Genomic DNA, 19,477 nt, shown 5'->3' with positions numbered 1-19,477 from the left:
TCCGTACCCGGTATTTAAGATCTGGCTCGTCCCGCGCCACTACCAGCACAGCGAGATCGTCTGCAAATGCGAAGGGAGACGTACCCTCTCCATATTCACAGTTCAGAATCCCGTCATATGCTAGATTCCATAGCGTCGCGCCCAAGACAGATCCCTGGGGAACACCTGCCGTCACATCCACGATCGTGCCTTTCTCCACCATATAAATGCCTTTCTCCACCTTATAAACCTAGTTTTGCTTTAGTGTTATTATTAGTGCAAAAGCAAGAAAATAAAACTTAATTGACAACATTGGGTGACTTCCGGAGTCGGTTACAGATTTATTTTCAAAAATTTTTGAACAGTACGTGAATATTTTTCAGCATTATTTTTTTATTTACACACAAAACTACATCAACCGCGCAGGGTTATTAGTGGATATAACAAAAATACAAAAATATTACATTAAAACAATTATTATATAACTTGATGTCTTTTAAATAGGTTACTATAGAACTCTTTAGAGCAGCGGTGGATAGAGTGAAGTTACTGATGATGATATCCAACCTCCGATTAGGAGACGGCACTTGAAGAAGAAGAAGTACTTTACAACAAAAGGAGGATTTCAATCGACGCATACAGCAATACCACTTAGATCGAAAATTTCTTCTTCTTCTTCTTCGCGCGACTAGGATTACTCCTGTTTGTCTGCCTCTTATTCCGTTTCAGTTGTTGTTGACTGTACATTGTCTTTCCACCTTTTCGGCGGCCTTCCAACGGGTCTTCTGCTATACGGCTTGTTGTTTTTACAGATGTTCGCTAATCTATCTGGTTCCATTCGATTTACATGTTCGTTCCAGTTTTTCTTTCTTGTTTTTATCCACCTGTTAATATTTTGAATTTTGCAACGTTCTCGTATACTTCTGTTGCTTTGTCTGTCTCTTAATGATATGCCCGCTATTGATCTTAATACTTTCATTTCGATATTGTTGATTTGTTGTTTCGTCTTTCTTGTATCGGTCCTTGTCTCCGCTGCATTTGTTAGGATAGGTCCTACTGTTGTCTTGTATACTTTTATTTTGCTTTCCGTGGTCAGATATTTGTTTCTCCATATGGTTTCTCGGAGGCAACCACTTACTCTTGCCGCTTTTGTTGCTTGTGTTGTGGTCTCTGTTCTTATATGCCTGTCACTAGTGATCTCTACTCCTAGGTAATTGAATTTCATTACTTGTTCTACAATTTTGCCGTCTATTTCTAACTTGCATCTACGCGGCTAGTTTTTTTTTCTACCGATATTCTCATATTAAATAGATCGAAAACAATTTATTTAAAAATTTGTGGAAATGCGATTTTTATGTGAAGAGAATGTGAAATTATTTGGGAAAAAATCTAGGATACATCAATTGTTCACGTTATTTTTTTTATCAAATTAATTTAAGCAAAATTGAAGTTTTTTTTGTGAGAATTGTCTTGAGCTCATCATCTGTGATTCCATGGGATCTTCTTTCTTTCTTGAAATGCGGACACTCGATCAGAATATGTTAATTTTTTTTTAAATTTATGTTAGTTTGTTTGAAGTGGGTTTCTTGAAGACAGGAGAAAGTTCGCCGATTAGTAGTTTCAACTGTTCATAATGGGTATAAAACCCATTATGTTCCATTGCACTATAAATGAGTTAGTCATGCCTTGATTTTCTTTCAACCAGTGATGATTCGTCACTTTCGTCAGCTGAAGAAGGGATTTTTTTCTCTAGTCGGGTGATATTATTTCTTAACCTAGAATTTTGTGTATAATAATAAACAAAGTTAAGGATCTGAATTAGTTCCTCTGGTTCGTTGGAATAATCTTTAGCAGTTAATTCAGGGTTATGAGAGTGTAACACGTTTTCCATAAAATCGCATATTTCGTTGAAATTTAGCAGAAATGGAGGTGATCGATTTTCGATTTTGTCTTTGATGGATTCTAAGGACTGAATGATATCTTCACGGGAGATTTTGGAAGAAGTTTTGGGTTTTTTCTTTGGTTTAGATTGTTTGGGGGTATTAAAAATGGGTGAATCGGTTTTCGGATTACATATCTTCGTTTATTTGTGGAGATGATAAGTTATGTCTTTTTAGCTGGTTTGAGTTGACTACTTTATTTGGGGTTATTGATGTTTCTGGTGTCGTAGTATTTTCGGTGTTATCTACAGTTGATAATGTTGTTTTGGAAGAAGAAGACGAAGTGTTTGGATTTTCTTGTGAAATGTTTTTAATGAGATCGGTTTCCATAGATTGATATATTTTATCGTTTGGTTCGTGAGGATTAGATAATGATGATGTGGTCTGGGTTGAGTCTAAGAGGGTAGTTGAAGGGGTATCATTTGGTTCATGGGGTTTAGATAATGATGAGGTTTGATTTGAATCTATGAGGGTGGTTGAAGGGATTTGGTTTGAAATATGAGTGCATTCTGATTCTTGGTGACCAATAATTTTGCAATTGGAGCAGCTGAATCCGTCTATGAAAAGAAATAGCTGGTAGGAAGTATTATCATGAGTTATTGTAAATGAGTCAGGTATAGACATATTATTTTCCAAGGGCGTAATGAACGATTGCCTTCTAAAGCTCAGAACATGACTGTACTCATTTTCAGGCATACCTACTCGAAGAAAAGTAATTTTGGATACAGTGTGAATACCAAGTTTTTGTAATTCTTGTTCAATTATTTCGTTCGGGATTGTAGGACATGCACAAGATATTAGAAGTCTCCGGGCTGGAGAAATTAGTCTTCTTACCTCGACTTGACATCAATTTATTTCGATATATTTATAAGAATGAAGAAGAGAATCAACAGTATTTTTTGAAGAAAGGTATATACATATCCTGTTGTTAGCAATTCTGGAGGCAAAACGTACATTAATTGGACCCACTAGTGATCCAGCAGCTACGACGTAATCATGGATTTTTGTACCTTCAATGCTGGAAATGACTATTGCGTCTTCTTTTGTAGGATGTTTAAAATAATTTACGGCATCTGAGTAACTGTGTTTAGTGGAGTTGTGTGTAGTATTATTGTTGTTTGAAGTCATTTTATGAATTAATAAATAGAAAAAGACTGTTTGACTTGTACACACTTCTATATAAATCAAAACGGGAACTGGTGTATGTTTTCAAAGACCGATAGTGTGTAAATAAATTTATTAAAATCAGCTAAGTACTTTCAGCATTTTTAATGCCATCATCAGAGCTATCCTATAAAAAGACTAAGTTGAAGAATCTTATTCATAAAAAATTATAAAGTGAAACTTACGTCTTATGGTTGTAAATACCTCAAATGAAGAGAAAACTTCGAACAAACACATTCTACTATTAAAAATTAAACCAGGGATCTAACCACTGGTCAGGGTAAAAACCCTTGAATATATAAAATTTAATATATAAAATTTATATATTCATATATACATTCATATATAATTTTATATATTCAAGGGTTGTTACCCTGACAAGTGTTTAGATCCCTGGTTTAATTTTTAATAGTAGAATGTGTTTGTTCGAAGTGTTCTCTTCATTTGAGGTATTTACAACCATAAGACGTAAGTTTCACTTTATAATTTTTTATGAATAATATTCTTCAACTTAGTCTTTTTATAGGATAGATCTGATGATGGCATTAAAAATGCTGAAAGTACTTAGCTGATTTTAATAAATTTATTTTATTAATTTTCTTGGTCAGGAGTTGAGCCGGTCCTGTGGCCGGTCCAAAAAACTGGTCAAGACCCAAGTGGAATTTTTGTTATCTCTTTCCGTAGGTTATTTTGTTGTTGTTACAAAAATATTACGAAAATAAGTGCTACTCACTTGAGATAATATTGTCAGCACTAAAACTGATGCACTTTAGTTTGTAGTAGAGGTATAAAATATTAAATTATGATTTGTTTTTACCATTTAAAGTGACTATTATTTCGGAGCAACTAATAACGTGGTAAATTTGATCGCTATCAGGGCCGGACTCGCTAATGGGACAATAATGTCCCAGTGGTATTTTTAAGCGGGAAATATTTAACCCATTGGGTTTTTTGCAGTATGCCGAAACGAGGGCTTTCTGAAAAGGAACTTTCATTTTTAGCCGATAAGCTTTCTGATGAAAGTGAACTGGACCGTTTTGAGACTGATGACGACAGCGACAAAAACTATGAGACAGAGACAACAACACTTGGACCTTTTTTTCATAGACTACCACTTTGATACATATGTCCCAGTTAACAATACCAATGGGACACACAGAGCCGTACATCGTTTCAATATGATGCAAGTCTTCGAAATGCCGCCCCCTAAATATTATTGAAACTTAATACTATTATTTATTTTTATTAAATGAAATTAAACAAAATGAACGAAAACTTTTATTTTAAAAACAAAACATACTTTAAATTAAATAATATGTATTAAAATTAAATAACATTTATGAAAATTACAATTTTATCCTTTTGATTTTAATTTTGGCAAACTCGCCAATCAGATTGGTGTAGTCTAAAGTACTAGTGAGGACTCTATTGAAATAAGGGCTAACCTTTTTTAGTTTTTAATCATTTTTAATTTTTAAAAACTTCTTTCACGAAGTTACCGAGACAGAGAGTGTTAATAAAATTCTAAGGGGCCGGTACTTTCTGCACCTCGCATGACATAATTATTCCTCTAACCGGGTTTTAATCGGAAAAAATAATACCGACCCATAGTGATACAACTATATTTGGGTATAAAGAAATTAGGTTATTTTGGCACAAATAGTTCAAAACATCTAAGGGTTTCATGAAGTATGGTATTATTTGGGATAAATCATGCAATAAATCTTGTAGAAAATCATTTTCTCATGTCATAGAAAATATTTTCTAATATTTTTCTAGTATTTTATCATCTTTCCCTTTCTTATATTTCCCTCAATTTAAAAATATCATATAAAAATTTAAAATTTTTATTATGAGTTTCTAAAAGCGAAAATCGATCAATCAAAGAATTAAAGGCAATGTTTAAAATATAGATGAAAAAATTTACTTTAAATTTATCTTTCTCTGTTGAGAGCTAATCCACAGATCAAATTGACGCATTTTTCTCTTGCCTCAATATTCGTTTTCAGCAGGAAATTCGGAACTTATTTAGAAGATTTTCTGCAATTTCATTATCAGTAATTTTCATTTGGTAATAGCCAAATTGTCAGTAAATTTTCATTTTTTCCATAGTTTCTGACTTTTTTACACAATCTGACAAATTTATAGTTACATGTTACAACATCTTCGAGACTAAATTTATATAAAATACAATATCATGCCAAAGAACTACATCGCATATAAATTTATAATTTTTAATATTTTTTACTAATCCTCGTGCTTTGACTTTAGTTTCTGAATTATTGTTGACGTCTTCTATTATTTGGAATAAGGCATTATGTATTTCACAAAATTGAAATCTTAGAGGTTTCGATGCATCTATTCGACTTAACCATCTAGTTGTACTCAACGGTTTTAGTGTTAGTTGTGAATTATTAGTTGTTTTTTTCAGAACTTCCCAACGCTGTGTAAAACCAGAAAAAAAGTATACAGTTTTTGTATAATACAAAAAAAGTTTGTTGTTTCTGTAGAAGAAGACGCTGTGTCATTTATGACAAAGGTGGCATGCGCTGGGCACGTAAAACGCCCTCGGATATTTTTCAAATATTCTGTTTTGCACACCCTTTCTTATTCCTTTCATATTAACCCCGTTTTAAATCAAGAACTATTTTTTCCAAATTTGTCAAAATAAGTTCTGTTAAACCTTCATCAGTTTAATATTTTCGGCTGACACTTGGTCCTATATATACTTTTAATTATTGAATGGCTCAATTTGTATTTTGATGTTACTGATTATGCCGCCCACTTGTGTTGCCGCCTGATGCGGCTGCCTCACCGCATCATAGCACCGCACGGCCCTGGGGACACATATGTCTCATCTTTCAATGTCAAATCTAAGAAAAAAATCTTATGAAAACCTGTTTGCGTAACCTAATTACATACAAAAAAGCTCAGAAATTACGATTTCAACTCCGTTTGTTTAAGTAAAAAAAGTGGGGCTGAAAGGGTATCCCTTAACCACTGACATGCGGTATGTGGTATGTCATACCTTGCCGAACAGATAATTTGTTGTAAAAGGTGTTTTATTTTTATAAAAGATTTCTAGAACACCATCTGTATACCTTCAAGTGGTGTGTACAGTAGGAAAAATGAAAGAATACCCATGAACGAGCATATAAAACACGCTGTATTTTCTTGTTACCGTGTCATACAAAAAATTGGCCAGCCCAAGTACATGTAATCATAGAAAAAAAGTGTTGTTGCATGTAATAATTATTATTACATGTACTGACGTTATATGACTGTCACAATTTTCTTTGTGACACGGTGACAGGAAAATACAGCGTGTTTTATATGTTCGTTCATGGGTATTCTTTCATTTTTCCGACTGTAATTGTACCTGTTCCCAACTGCTGCAGTTTTAGTACAGTATAGTCTTTGAGCTACGCTGACGTAAGCGGTATCACGTGCCGCATGTCAGTGTTTACGTTTCTATAAGTAGTGTTCGCGCAGTACAAATCGAGCATACCCAGAGTAAGTTCGGGATTAGTTTCCAATGCGCAGGCGTCAACGTAAACTTATCCTTGACATGCTCAGGATTTTTCGCTCCGCGAACAATTTTCGGATTCGCAATGTAATGACGGGTTGCATACATTAAGGTTAGAGAAGGAAGCCTTTTGTTGTCTCTTTCTTATTTCGAAATAAATGTCAAAAAAAATGCAAATGCAACAAATTTTTATGTCAACCAACAAAGAGAAAGAGAAAAGAGAATAACAGGCAAAGGACTAACTTTCTATAATAGAAAGAATAGAAATTCTATTCAATAATTCAATGCCTTTCTTATGCCTCCTCTACACATCGGCAGACGCGTCTGCGGATGCATCTGCCGATGTATCATCACGAGGTGACCACACATCTGTAGGTACACATCTGTAAATCATTCAGTCTTTGTTAATTCTCGGGTGACGCAATATCTACTTTGAATTCACTGCGAAAACTAATGCGTCGTAGAGGTCCGAGGTAAACAACAGACGATCAAATTACCCCATCTACACATCTGCGGATGCATACGCAGATGCCGTCCGCGGACACGTCTGCCGATGTGTAGAGGAGGCATTAGAAGGTAGAAATTTGATTAGAGTCTTTCTTTATTATTTCCACAATATAATGTGGTTATTTCCACTCTGAAATCCAGCTTACATTTTTGTAGAGAGTAAAAGATTGTTGATATTTAGATATAAAAATTACCTTTAACTTCCTGGGAGTTGAACATTATCTGAAGGAAGGAATAATTTAGTAAAACAATCATTTCCAATTTTGATATCTATGTATTGAATTTAATGGGTTGTGGCATTGTGTTGTGGTTTATTACACCACAAAAATAATGAAATATAACAAGACACAAGAAATAGTTTCAGAATAAGTTTGATGTATTGTTTATGTTTCATTATATTCAATAAGAGACTAATTTAACTCATAAATTAAACTGAAAAATAAACCACAAGAATATGTAGGTACTTATAAGCTCATTTAGATAGAAGAAATGAAGTAAAAACAGAGTACAATTTATTGTAATACATACTACCGTGATAGATAATTATCGAATATCGAATGAAAATAATACTAGAAAATGTACCTACTTATTTATAAACATACGAAATGGAAAACATTGACAAAAACAACTAAAAAAGCTTTAATATAAAAAATATTAAAATTTGTTTGAAGAATATTTAAATGATACAACACTTTACATAATTTCAAAACTTTAAAAACCAGAATCTACATCTACAAGCTGTTTAACAAAACAATATTTTAGGTTAAGAATTGGAAGGAGTAAGAACAGAATGTCAAGAAATTCTTCCCAAATATTTTGTGCGCCTGTGCGAACTTAAAATCCGAAACAAAATCCTCGAACGTCGAGAGCGTATCCCGGACACGTTCAGGATCTTTTTTCTGTACTGCGCGAACACCGAATTAAAAATCCGGAGGGTGTTCAGAGGGAAAGATTTGGACTCCGCGAACGCCCAATTTTGTAATGCGCAGGCGTTCTCCCTCTGGGTATACCCAGGACGTACTGCGCGATCAGTATCGTTCGCGGTAACGATCCCGTACTTGTCCAGGATTACTTCGCATGCGCACTTTAAAAATCGCATGCGCACTTTAAAAAAGAGAACGCTCTTTTTTAAAGTGCGCATGCGAAGTAGTCCTGGACAAGTACGGGATCGTTACCGCGAACGATACTTAGTTAAAAGAATTCCAGTGTATTCTTTCGCTATTCGTAAAGCCCCCACTTCACTCTCGCCCTCGCCGAAGTCGATCGAGGTTCAACAAGTACGAGAGTGTAGACCAAGGTTAATAGATTGGGCGTAGGTTGCCTCGTAACTATAGACATAGACCAATCAAAGCTCGCTTTTTAAAGGCGGGAATACGTCACCCGTACGACACTTTTGAAATTGTCATAAGTTTCAATGCTAATAAAAGGTTCAAAAACTTAGGTTTTGCAATATATTTTGGGAATTTTTTGGATATAGATATATTAAGTGGTTCTTATATTGATCAATTTTTCCGTAAAAAATCAATAGTCTGCTGACAAAAAAATATAATTGATTTGAAGAAGATTTAACATTTATTGTGTGTTTTAAATTGAGATAACAGGTCAATTCGCACAAAAAGTAGAAAAAGTTTAGCAAAATTACATACTTACTGTTTGCGCCAATATGAATATATATTTCATTTATTTTAATTCGGGAACGTCTTGGCAACACAGTTCTAAGTAAGCATAATCTTCTGTCCTTTATGTTAAATCAGTCAGTCGTTAACATACATACGGTCGGAACGTATAGTACACCTTGACAATTTTAATTTGATTTTGTGTGTGTTTTCCGTGAGACAAATTGACGATACCAGACAACATATTTTCGGTAAGTTCCCTTCTTTTATCCCATCCTTCATTTTCCTTAATGCCACCGAAAATAGTGCTTCAACATTTAACAACACGAAGAAAATCTAAGAAAATCTCGGTAAGTTATTATTATTAAATATTTTCCATTTGGTTTTCCTAAAAGCCAAAACATAATTGGTCAATTTCGAGCTTGGATATTCAGCGTAGGTTTACAGTTTGCTTTGCTTAGTTTTGTATTATTAAATAATAATATTTTTATTTAGAAACAAATTGTTCGGTCAAATTTAATGTCGGCACGTATCGGAAAAAAAACTCTGTGATAACTTTTTGCTGATTTTTGTATTTGTATCGTTTTTGTTTCTCGGAACAACTTGGGCTTCGAGCGTGAAAGAAGTTAGGTTTTTAAATATTTGCGGTGTTGTCAAACGTGAATATTTTTCGACTCAATCGGTTACGGAAAAATTCGGATGTATGAATAAAAATTATTTTGTAAACAAATACTAAATTTGATTCACGGTTCTAAACAAAATAAAGAGTTTGCATAATAACTGCCCGGAAGGCTTGTTTTTTAACAAATCTCTATAATTAATTAATTTTATTCAAAATTTATACTCAGACCTGGTTTGTTATATGCTACAGTTTTCTTAAAGTAGACTTTGTTTTTTTTCTGATTTTGCGGATTGATTTCAGTAACAATGACTACTTACGAAAGGCAATTTAAAATATTAACGGCTAAAAAAGAAACGCTTTATACAATCATTCAGACTTTATATGACTTATCGAAAAACTTAACTACGGATAACACCATTAAAAAATTCACAAACTTGTATCAGTCGATGGATTCGACAAGGACAGAAATTCTCGAAATTTTGGATGAAATCAACGCAGTCGGGTTTGACGTTGATGAAAACTATAAACCAGATTTTCAGGTGATGTCTGTTATTAACGAAATGTGTTGTGAAGCAAGGGCGGCTTATACAAAATTAAAACCAAGCACCAATATTGTAAATCCAACTTTACAGCAAAGTACACAACAACAGTGTAATGTACACAGTCTTTTGCCAAAAATCACTATTCCAGATTTCCACGGGGAAACAAAGGAATGGGAAACTTTTTATTCGATTTACAAACCATTGGTACACGATAATTTCCAGCTGACGGATGCAGATAAGGCTCGGCTTTTGGTTTCACATTTAAAGGGATCGGCCCTTAGTATTTGTGCGGGAATAGCTACTTCTGGGGATAATTATGACACGTTATGGAAAGCACTTTTAGAAAAATATCATAATAAAAGGTTGTTAGCAAACACTTATTTACAACAAATTTTTAATTTTAAATCCTTGCAATCGGAATCTGAAAAAAATCTAAACAGTTTTTTAGAAATCTTTGACGCCTCGGTTAATGCCTTAAAAAAGTTGGATGTCCCGGATTTAACGGATTTTATTTTACTTTATCATGCACTCTCAAAACTGGACAGGGAAACGGTAAAATCTTTTGAAAATCACATGCGCGGAACGGTTATTCCTACTTACACGGATTTAATTAAATTTGTTAAGGATCAAACAAAAATTTTGCATAATAGTGACTCACAAGAGGCTAGCTCCGGTGGCTATCATAAAAATAAAAATTCGAAATCATTTTTTGTAAGCCAGCATGAGAATAAAAACAATAACAGAATGCCTTTTTGTGTTTTATGTAAAAAATCGTCACATTTTTTGGGTAGGTGTGATAAATTTAAGGCTATGAATCCTACACAAAGGTACGATTTGGTAAAAAATAATAATTTATGCTTTCTGTGTTTTTCCCAGTCACATGGTGTAAGACAGTGCTTAAAAAGACCGTGTGCCCAGTGTGCCAAGAATCATCATTTTCTTTTATGCGCAGGAAAACCGGAAATAAGGGGCGCGAAAGAAAATAATCAAAATAATCAACCAAATTCTGGTGTCGGTATTCCAGAAACGGGTTCCAATAACCACAATTCGGGTTCAGTTAATTGTGCGTTTCAAAATTCTAGTTTTTTGAGTAGAAATCAGGAAAAAACGGTTCTATTAGCAACGGTAACGGTATGTGTGTTAAATAGTCCTTTACAAAATGCAACGGCGCGGTTTATTTTGGACAACGGTAGTCAGTGTAATCTTTTGACCACGGAATGTTGTAAAAAACTAGGTCTTAGATATACAAAAATTAATTCTTCGGTACAAGGTTTGGGACAAAACTCTCAGTCGGTAAGGGGAGTAACGGACATTATTATCGCTTCGCGTTTTGATCAGACTAAAAAATACGATGTTCAAGCTTTAGTTATTGATCATATTACAGATAAATTGCCAAAAACGAAATTAAATTTGCAAACTTTATCGGAATTTAAAAATTTACAATTAGCGGACGATAAGTTTTTTGAACCTAAATCAATCGATGGCATAATCGGTGCGCAGTTTTTTCCTATTCTTTTCGGCGGTAATCGGATTTTGAGTTCTTCAGGTTTAGGGGCGGCTTTAGAAACAACGTTCGGGTATGTTATTATGGGTCAGGTGGATACGGAATATTCCACTCCCATAAATTTGCTCACTTTAAGGGAAGAAACATCGATTGAACAAATTTTGACAAAATTTTGGGAATTAGAGCAGGTTCCAAAACGGGAAATTCCGGATTTAGACGCTATAGAATGTGAAAATATTTATAAAACCACGGTTTCCAGGGATATATCGGGCCGGTTTACTGTTGCATTACCTTTTAAAAGTTCACCAAAAAATTTGGGAAATTCAAGGGTTTCGGCGGAAAATCGGTTAAAAACCTTGGAAAAACGGTTAACAAAATCGGACAGCTTGCGTGCGGATTACAATAAAATTATGCAGGATTTTTTGGATCAAGGATACTTAAATTTATTGGAAAAAGAAGATTGTGACTTATCCTATTATATTAGTCATCACCCTGTAATAAAATTAGAGAGTTTAAGTACACCTATACGTATCGTATTGGATGCATCTTGCCCTTCAGACAGTGATGTCTCTTTGAATGATTTATTGCATAGCGGGCCTAAACTGCAGGCGGACATATGCACTTTATTAATAAATTTTCGGCTTTTTCCAGTAGCATTGAGTTCGGATTTAAAAAAGATGTTTTTACAAATAAAATTAGTACAAGATCACTGGCGGTTTCAAAGAATATTATGGAGATTTGATCCAAACGAGGAAATAAAAACGTATGAATTTACGGTGGTTGCGTTCGGTTTAAGGTCGTCACCTTTTTTAGCGCTACGGACGGTTCAGCAATTGATAAATGAAGATGGCAAAGATTATCCTTTAGCTAAAAAATATATTTCTTCGGGGCTATATGGATGATTTTTTAACGAGTGTTCCGGACGAAATTGAAGCTAAAGAATTATATAATCAATCGGTAAATCTCTTCAAAGGTGGTTGTTTTGACTTAGTTAAATGGTCGACTAATTTGGACAATTTGTTATCAGAAATTCCGCTGGAAAAACGTTTACAAAATTCGGTTACATTTAAATCGGAGACTAAAGTTTTAGGGATGCAATGGGATCCGCAGAGGGATGTTTTGAACTATAGGTTAACCACCCCCGATAAAAATTGTACAAAACGTAAGATTTTATCTCTTACTGCAAAATGTTATGATCCTATTGGTCTGATTGCTCCATTTATTTTGCATTTAAAGTTAATGATCAGGGAGTTATGGCAACTAAAATTGGGTTGGGATGACTCACCCCCGGATACGATTAAAAAATCATGGGAAAAGGTATGCAATGAATGGCAAGATTTTTCAAAATTTGAGGTCCCTAGACATGTAGGAGCCATGAGGGATGTTCCGATTATGATTTTGGGGTTTGCGGATGCAAGTCAAGACGGTTACGGTGGGGTAGTTTATTTAAGGGTTGTAAATTCTAGCGGTGAAGTGAGTGTGAGACTGGTTGCTGCAAAATCGAGATGTGCACCTTTAAAAAAGACCATGACCATTCCGAAGCTAGAATTATGCGCGGCTTTGTTGTTATCATCTTTGCTGAAATTAATATTTGAAAATTATAGCAAACTTACTCATATTTCACAACTAGTTGCGTATTCTGATTCGACCACGGTGGTGAGTTGGTTAACTTCGGCAAATACCAAAGATATTTTTGTAGCTAATCGAGTGCAGCAAATTAAAGAAAACCTTCCTAATATTTCATGGCAACATATTGAAGGTAAAAATAATCCCGCGGACTGCTTGTCAAGAGGGTTGACACCCTCACAATTAATAAATCATGAACTTTGGTTACAAGGTCCTAGTTGGATAAAATTACGGGAATCGGACTGGCCTTCTTCAATATTAGAATCGGATATTTCGGAGGTTAAGGTTTTGGTTATTGAGGAGGAGAAGCAGGGTGAAAAAATTCATCCCTTACTTGAATTGGTTGAACGTCATTCTAGCTGGCATAAAATTTTACGGATTACGGTTCGGGTTTTAATGTTGTTAAAATTAATTCCTGTGCAAAAATTAATTACGGCTACTGCGCTAAGAACAGCAGAATGTTATTTAATTCAGTTAATTCAGTTAAAACATTTTGAAACTGAAATAAAAATGATAAAAGAAAACAAACAATGTAAAACACAGCTTAAGAAATTACGGCCATTTTTACAAGACGGTTTACTTATGGTGGGGGGACGACTTAATAATTCATCCCTTAGTTTTTCGGGAAAACATCCACTAATTTTACCGGGAAAAGAAACGTTAGTTGAACGGATTGTTGATTTTTATCATATAATTTATATGCATACGGGGGCATATTTGCTTGAAGCTTTATTGCGTCAAAAGTATTGGATTCTTGGGGCAAGAAATCTTATAAGAAATCGGGTTTTTAAATGCAATCGTTGTTTTAGAAATAAACCGAAAATTTTGACACCGCTCATGGCAGATTTACCGGTATCGAGGGTTACTGCTACTAAACCCTTTTTACACGTAGGGGTTGACTATTTTGGGCCAATAAATATTACATTAGGTAAAAAACGTAATGCGGCGGTTCATAAATCGTATTGTTTATTAGCGGTTTGTTTAAGCACAAAAGCGGTTCATTTAGAATTGGTGAGTTCTTTAAGCACACCACATTTTATGCAAGCATTTAAAAGACTTTTAGCAAGAAGGGGCCCATGCAAGGTTTTGTATTCTGATCAGGGATCATCTTTTGTTTGTGCGAAAACGGTTTTAAGTGAAATTAATCGGTTTGCTAGTTCGGAAGAATATCAAAATGCACTGTTATGTGAATTAAATTTGAACGGTGTGGAATGGAAATTTATAAGTCCACAAAGTCCGAGTCACGGGGGTCTTTGGGAAAGTAATGTAAAGAGCGCTAAGTCGCATCTCTATAAGGTCATAGGGGATCAGTTGTTAACATATGAAGAGTTAAATACTCTATTAATTCAAATAGAGGCAATCTTAAATTCGAGACCTCTTTGTCGTCGACCAACTGATTCATCTCAAATATCGGTATTAACTCCATCACATTTTTTAAATTTAACACCGTTAGGAAGTTTGCCGGCCGACGATTTAACAGATTTAAATATAAACCGGTTAGATAGGTTCCAGTTAATCGATCGAATGGTGCAAGATTTCTGGAAAAGGTGGCGTTTGGAATATTTGACTACCTTACAAACTAGAGAAAAATGGAATATAGATTTGCCTAATGTTAAAATCGGAACGGTTGTTATTTTAAAGGTAGACAATGTACCTACACTTTGTTGGCCGTTGGCCATTGTTACTGAGGTTCATCCGGGTAAAGACGGAGTTGTTAGAAATGTTACTGTGAAAACTTCGAAAGGGACATTTACACGACCAGTTTTGAAGTTATGCCCTCTTCCGAATCAATAAATTTACAGTAATATCTTTTGTATATAGTTATAGGTATTTTTCATTAGAATTTATTTATTTTTTTTTTCGATTATTTTTTTTGAGTTACGGTAATTAACTCTGAAAATTTTGGTATATTAATTTATGCCTGGTCCTTTGAGTATTTATTTGGAACTAGTTTTTTTTATTGTGTTTTCGGCACAAATTGCATACAGATTTGGCTGAAAAATGGGTTTTTCAGGGCGGGGGCTATGTTTGCGCCAATATGAATATATATTTCATTTATTTTAATTCGGGAACGTCTTGGCAACACAGTTCTAAGTAAGCATAATCTTCTGTCCTTTATGTTAAATCAGTCAGTCGTTAACATACATACGGTCGGAACGTATAGTACACCTTGACAATTTTAATTTGATTTTGTGTGTGTTTTCCGTGAGACAAATTGACGATACCAGACAACATATTTTCGGTAAGTTCCCTTCTTTTATCCCATCCTTCATTTTCCTTAATGCCACCGAAAATAGTGCTTCAACATTTAACAACACGAAGAAAATCTAAGAAAATCTCGGTAAGTTATTATTATTAAATATTTTCCATTTGGTTTTCCTAAAAGCCAAAACACTTACTTATTATGGTTTTTCTGGAATGTGCAGCATTTTTATCATGTAGTCATAGGAAAAAAAACTAATAATATAAATAATTTATTTTTAGATTAAAATACAAAAAATTATTTGTCCTTCAAGCATTAAAAATGTACCATGTATACGTATTAATTAAAAATTAAACAAATAAACAATATTAAAGAAAATTATATAGAAATATTCGGAAACGCAACCACAACATAGAAAAGAGGGTTAGGTTTGAACCACAAACAAAAACTGTCAAGTGTCAACCTTGACTTTGTCGTACGAGTGACGTAGTCCTTCCCTTCCCCCTCGCTTCCACCCACATAGTTACGAGACAACCTACCTCCTATCTATGAACCTTGAGTGTAGACGGCCACCTTGTGTAACTTTGCCTAACTTCGTTCTACTTCCGAAATCTGTCGGTCTGGTCAAAGGGATCTTTGTCGGTATCGCACTTCGAACGAGTGTATAGAGAGGGTACTTCAGACTTCGGTCAACTTTGGCGAAGTAACTTCGCCGAGAGTGTGGAGCCCGTTTAAGGCAGCAAGTTCATCCAGTTGTTCTACCTTCAAGTGGAAAGCCCTATTTTACTATTTTTGATTTGGTAACTTGGGTTACCAGTAGGTACTCAAGTTTTTTTTAATTCAGGTTACAAAGGATTTTGTAAGAACCTCCACCATTTTTTAATATTATGCATGCGTTCATAATTTTCTTGAAAAAATAAAGTTTATCTACTATAAGTTTTTAGTTTGTGAAAACTGTCATTATAGATAGCAGTGCGTGAAGGATTTAAAGTGTGCGCGAAGTAACAATGTATTTTAAATGGGATTTACTTTTTCGTACTGTTTTTTGGCACACTTCCATATAATCAAATATCCTTAACTTTCGTGTTGTCATGGTGATAACATGTGAGCAATAAATTACAACAAAAGTTTTGACAGTTTTGTAGTTTGAAAGAAGTTAGAATTTTTAAATGTCAAAGTTCTAAAAATTTCAGAATAGAAATGAATTCCAGTGACGAAGAGTTACAGTTTTTTTAATTGTTTATCGTAGATAAAATATTGTATGAAACTGTGCGTGAATTACTTTTTGCGAACTTACGCGATGTATAGCACTCGCTCCGCTGTCACTCGTGCTCTAAACATCGCGTGCGTTCGCAAAGAACTTACTTCACGAACAGTTTCATTAATAACTATTATTTTATTTGGAGCAGTATTTTATTCTACAGCAGGGTAAAGAATCATTCCGTAATTGATGTAAAAAACAAATACAGTAATATGAGACAAATTCATATTGAAAACAAAGGAGAATAGGAAACGGTATGACATACCTAACGTATGTCAGAGTCTACGTCCTGAAACATCCATGTCAGTAATTAAGGGTTAATAAATACAATTAAAAACAATCTGCCTTAGTTCCTCTACATCACTCATCATTCTCTTTGCCTTATCCCTATGCGGGGTCGGCTTCCCTAATTGCATTTCTCCACACAATTCTATCTTGGGTCATATCAATATTCATCCCCTTTACCAACATGTCCTGCCTAATCGTCCCCCCCCACGTCTTCTTTGGTCTTCCTCTCCTACTTCTTCCCGGAATCTGCACTTCAGCAATTCTTCGTATTGGGTGATTAACGTCTCGACGTTGAACATGACCAAACCATCTCAATCTATGCTCTTTCATTTTGGCATCAATTGGTGCCACACCTAGACCTCCCTTAATATACTCATTTTTAATTTTATCCTTTTTTGTCACTCCACTCATCCATCTAAGCATTCTCATTTCCACCACATGCATTCGTTGTTCCTCATTCTTTTTCACTGCCCAACATTCAGTTCCGTATATTATAGCCGGCTTATGGCTGTTTTATAGAATTTTCCCTTCAGCTTCACTTCATCCATCCAGCCCTAATTCTACTGCATGCATCTTCATCTATTTCTCCATTACTCTGTAATACCGATCCCAGGTGCTTAAAACTATTGCTTTTTACAATCAATTCACCATCCAAAGATACCATTTTATTTGTAGTAACTCCATCTTTAAATGAGCATTCGAAATACTCTGTCTTTGTCCTACTAAGTTTCAAACCTTTTTCCTCGAGAGCTTGTCTCCAGTGTTCCAGTTTTTGTTCTAAGTCTCTTTCACTATTTCCTACTCACACGACATCATCAGCATACATTAAGCACCATGGAATGTTACCCTGTAGTTTCGCTGTTATCTGGTCCAAAACTAATGAAAATAAATACGGACTAAGCACCGAGCCTTGGTGCAATCCTACTTTCACATGAAATTTATCAGTCTCTCCCACACCTATCCTAACACTAGTCGTTACTCCCTCATACATATCCCTCACAATCTTTACATATTCACCAGGGACTCCTTTCTTATTGAGTGCCCACCACAGAATCTCTCGAGGAACTCTATCATGTGCTTTCTCAAGATCAATGAATACCATAAATATGAGCGTTGTTTCTTTACTCCTGTATTTTTCCATCAACTGCCTTATAATGAAAATTGCATCTGTTGTTGATCTGCCCTGCATAAAGCCAAATTGATTCTCGGATATTTCGGTCTCTTTACGTATCCGTCTATCAATTACTCTTTCCCATATTTTCATGGTGTGGCTAAGCAGTTTTATAGCCCTGTGTTTGTACATTGTTGTATATCTCCCTTGTTTTTGTAGACAGGTTTTGTATACTGCTTCTTCATTCGTCTGGCATTTGTCCAACTTCCATAATTCTATTAAATAAACCTGCTAGCCACCTTGTTCCTGTCTCTCCCAATGCTCTCCATACTTCCCCAGGAATAGCATCTGGTCCTACCGCTTTTCCTTTCTTTATTTTTTTAAAGCGCTTGAGCCACTTCCTCGTTTGTTATTTTGGTGACCATCGCTGCTACTGTCTCTGTTGACTCCACAGGCTGTCTGTCAAATCCTTCATTTAATAAGCTGTAAAAGTACTTTCTCCATCTCTTTTTGACATCCTTTTCGTGAACTAGTATTTTATTATTTTCATCTCGGATACATCTAATCTGATTAAAATCTTTTGTTTGGCTATTTTATATATCTTCGTTTCGCGTTCCCTGGTATCAAGTTGATCGTATAGGTTTGAATAGTATACGCTTCTGCTTTGGCTTTTGCTACTGCTACTTTCGCTTCCTTTTTCGCGACCATATACTTTTGAAGATCTGTGTCGGATCTGGTTTCTTGCCACTTTTTATATAATTTTCCCTTCTCTTTTATTTTTTCTTGTACTTCATTTGACCACCACCAAGTCTCTTTATCCTCAAACTTTTTTCCTGACGTTTTCCCAAGTATTTCAATAGCAGTCTCTCTAATACTACTGGCCGTCTTTCTCCAAATTGTATTAGGGCTTCCTTTCATATTCCAACATATTTTGTCTACTATTCTTTCCCTGAATAGACCTTCTTTCTCATCTTTTAGCATCCACCACTTGATTTTTTGTTGTCCTCTCCGATATTTTGGTTTAACTTCACTTTTTACTTCGATGTCCAGAACAAGCAGCTTATGTTGTTGGCTTACTGTCTCACTAACTATTACCTTGAAATAGTCTATTTGGGATTGATGTTGTCCACTTTTGTAAGTAATAAGATGAGTTTCTCTCTTTTTAAATAATGTGTTAACAATAGCCATATCTAGTGCTCTTGCTAATTCAAGCATATCATCTCCAGCTTCATTTGTAGTTCCAAAGCCTAATCCCCTATGTATTGCTTCGTATCCTGCCTTGGCTTGGCCCACATGTGCATTGGAATCACCTCCTATTATATCTTTCTCCTGTGACGGAATATCACTCAGGACGTCTCCTAATTGGTCATAGAAAGCTCTTCTTTCATTCTCACCCAGACCTGTTTGAGAAGCATACACACACAACATTCAATACCTCTTTAGCAATTACAAATTTCACTGACATCATTCTATCACTCGTTCTTACAACTTCCACTACGTTATCTTTCATTTCACTATCAGCAATTATACCAACCCCATTTCTAGTGTTACTACTCTCTGCATACCACAATTTGTATCCTTCACCTAG

At 34.9% G+C, this 19,477-nt stretch overlaps 1 protein-coding gene across 2 annotated transcripts in view; it reads left to right on the top strand.

The window, feature by feature from the left end:
* Positions 1-8,773: 8,773 nt before the first annotated feature.
* The window catches only part of LOC126889471 (GATA zinc finger domain-containing protein 7-like), a 178,197-nt gene continuing 167,493 nt past the window's right edge, over positions 8,774-19,477 (top strand). The window contains exon 1 of one of the 2 annotated variants that reach the window (XM_050657792.1): positions 8,774-9,082. In XM_050657792.1, the coding sequence (XP_050513749.1) occupies positions 9,023-9,082 (60 nt within the window). In that variant the 5' untranslated portion in view covers positions 8,774-9,022. Of the gene's footprint in view, positions 9,083-14,482; positions 15,368-19,477 lie in introns of those variants that run through there. The other variant, XM_050657791.1, reaches the window with a different exon arrangement.

Source organism: Diabrotica virgifera, chromosome 8 (genome assembly GCF_917563875.1).
Source record: "Diabrotica virgifera virgifera chromosome 8, PGI_DIABVI_V3a".
Classification (NCBI taxonomy): Eukaryota; Metazoa; Arthropoda; class Insecta; order Coleoptera; family Chrysomelidae; genus Diabrotica; species Diabrotica virgifera.
This window is presented reverse-complemented; position numbering and strand designations above follow the sequence as displayed.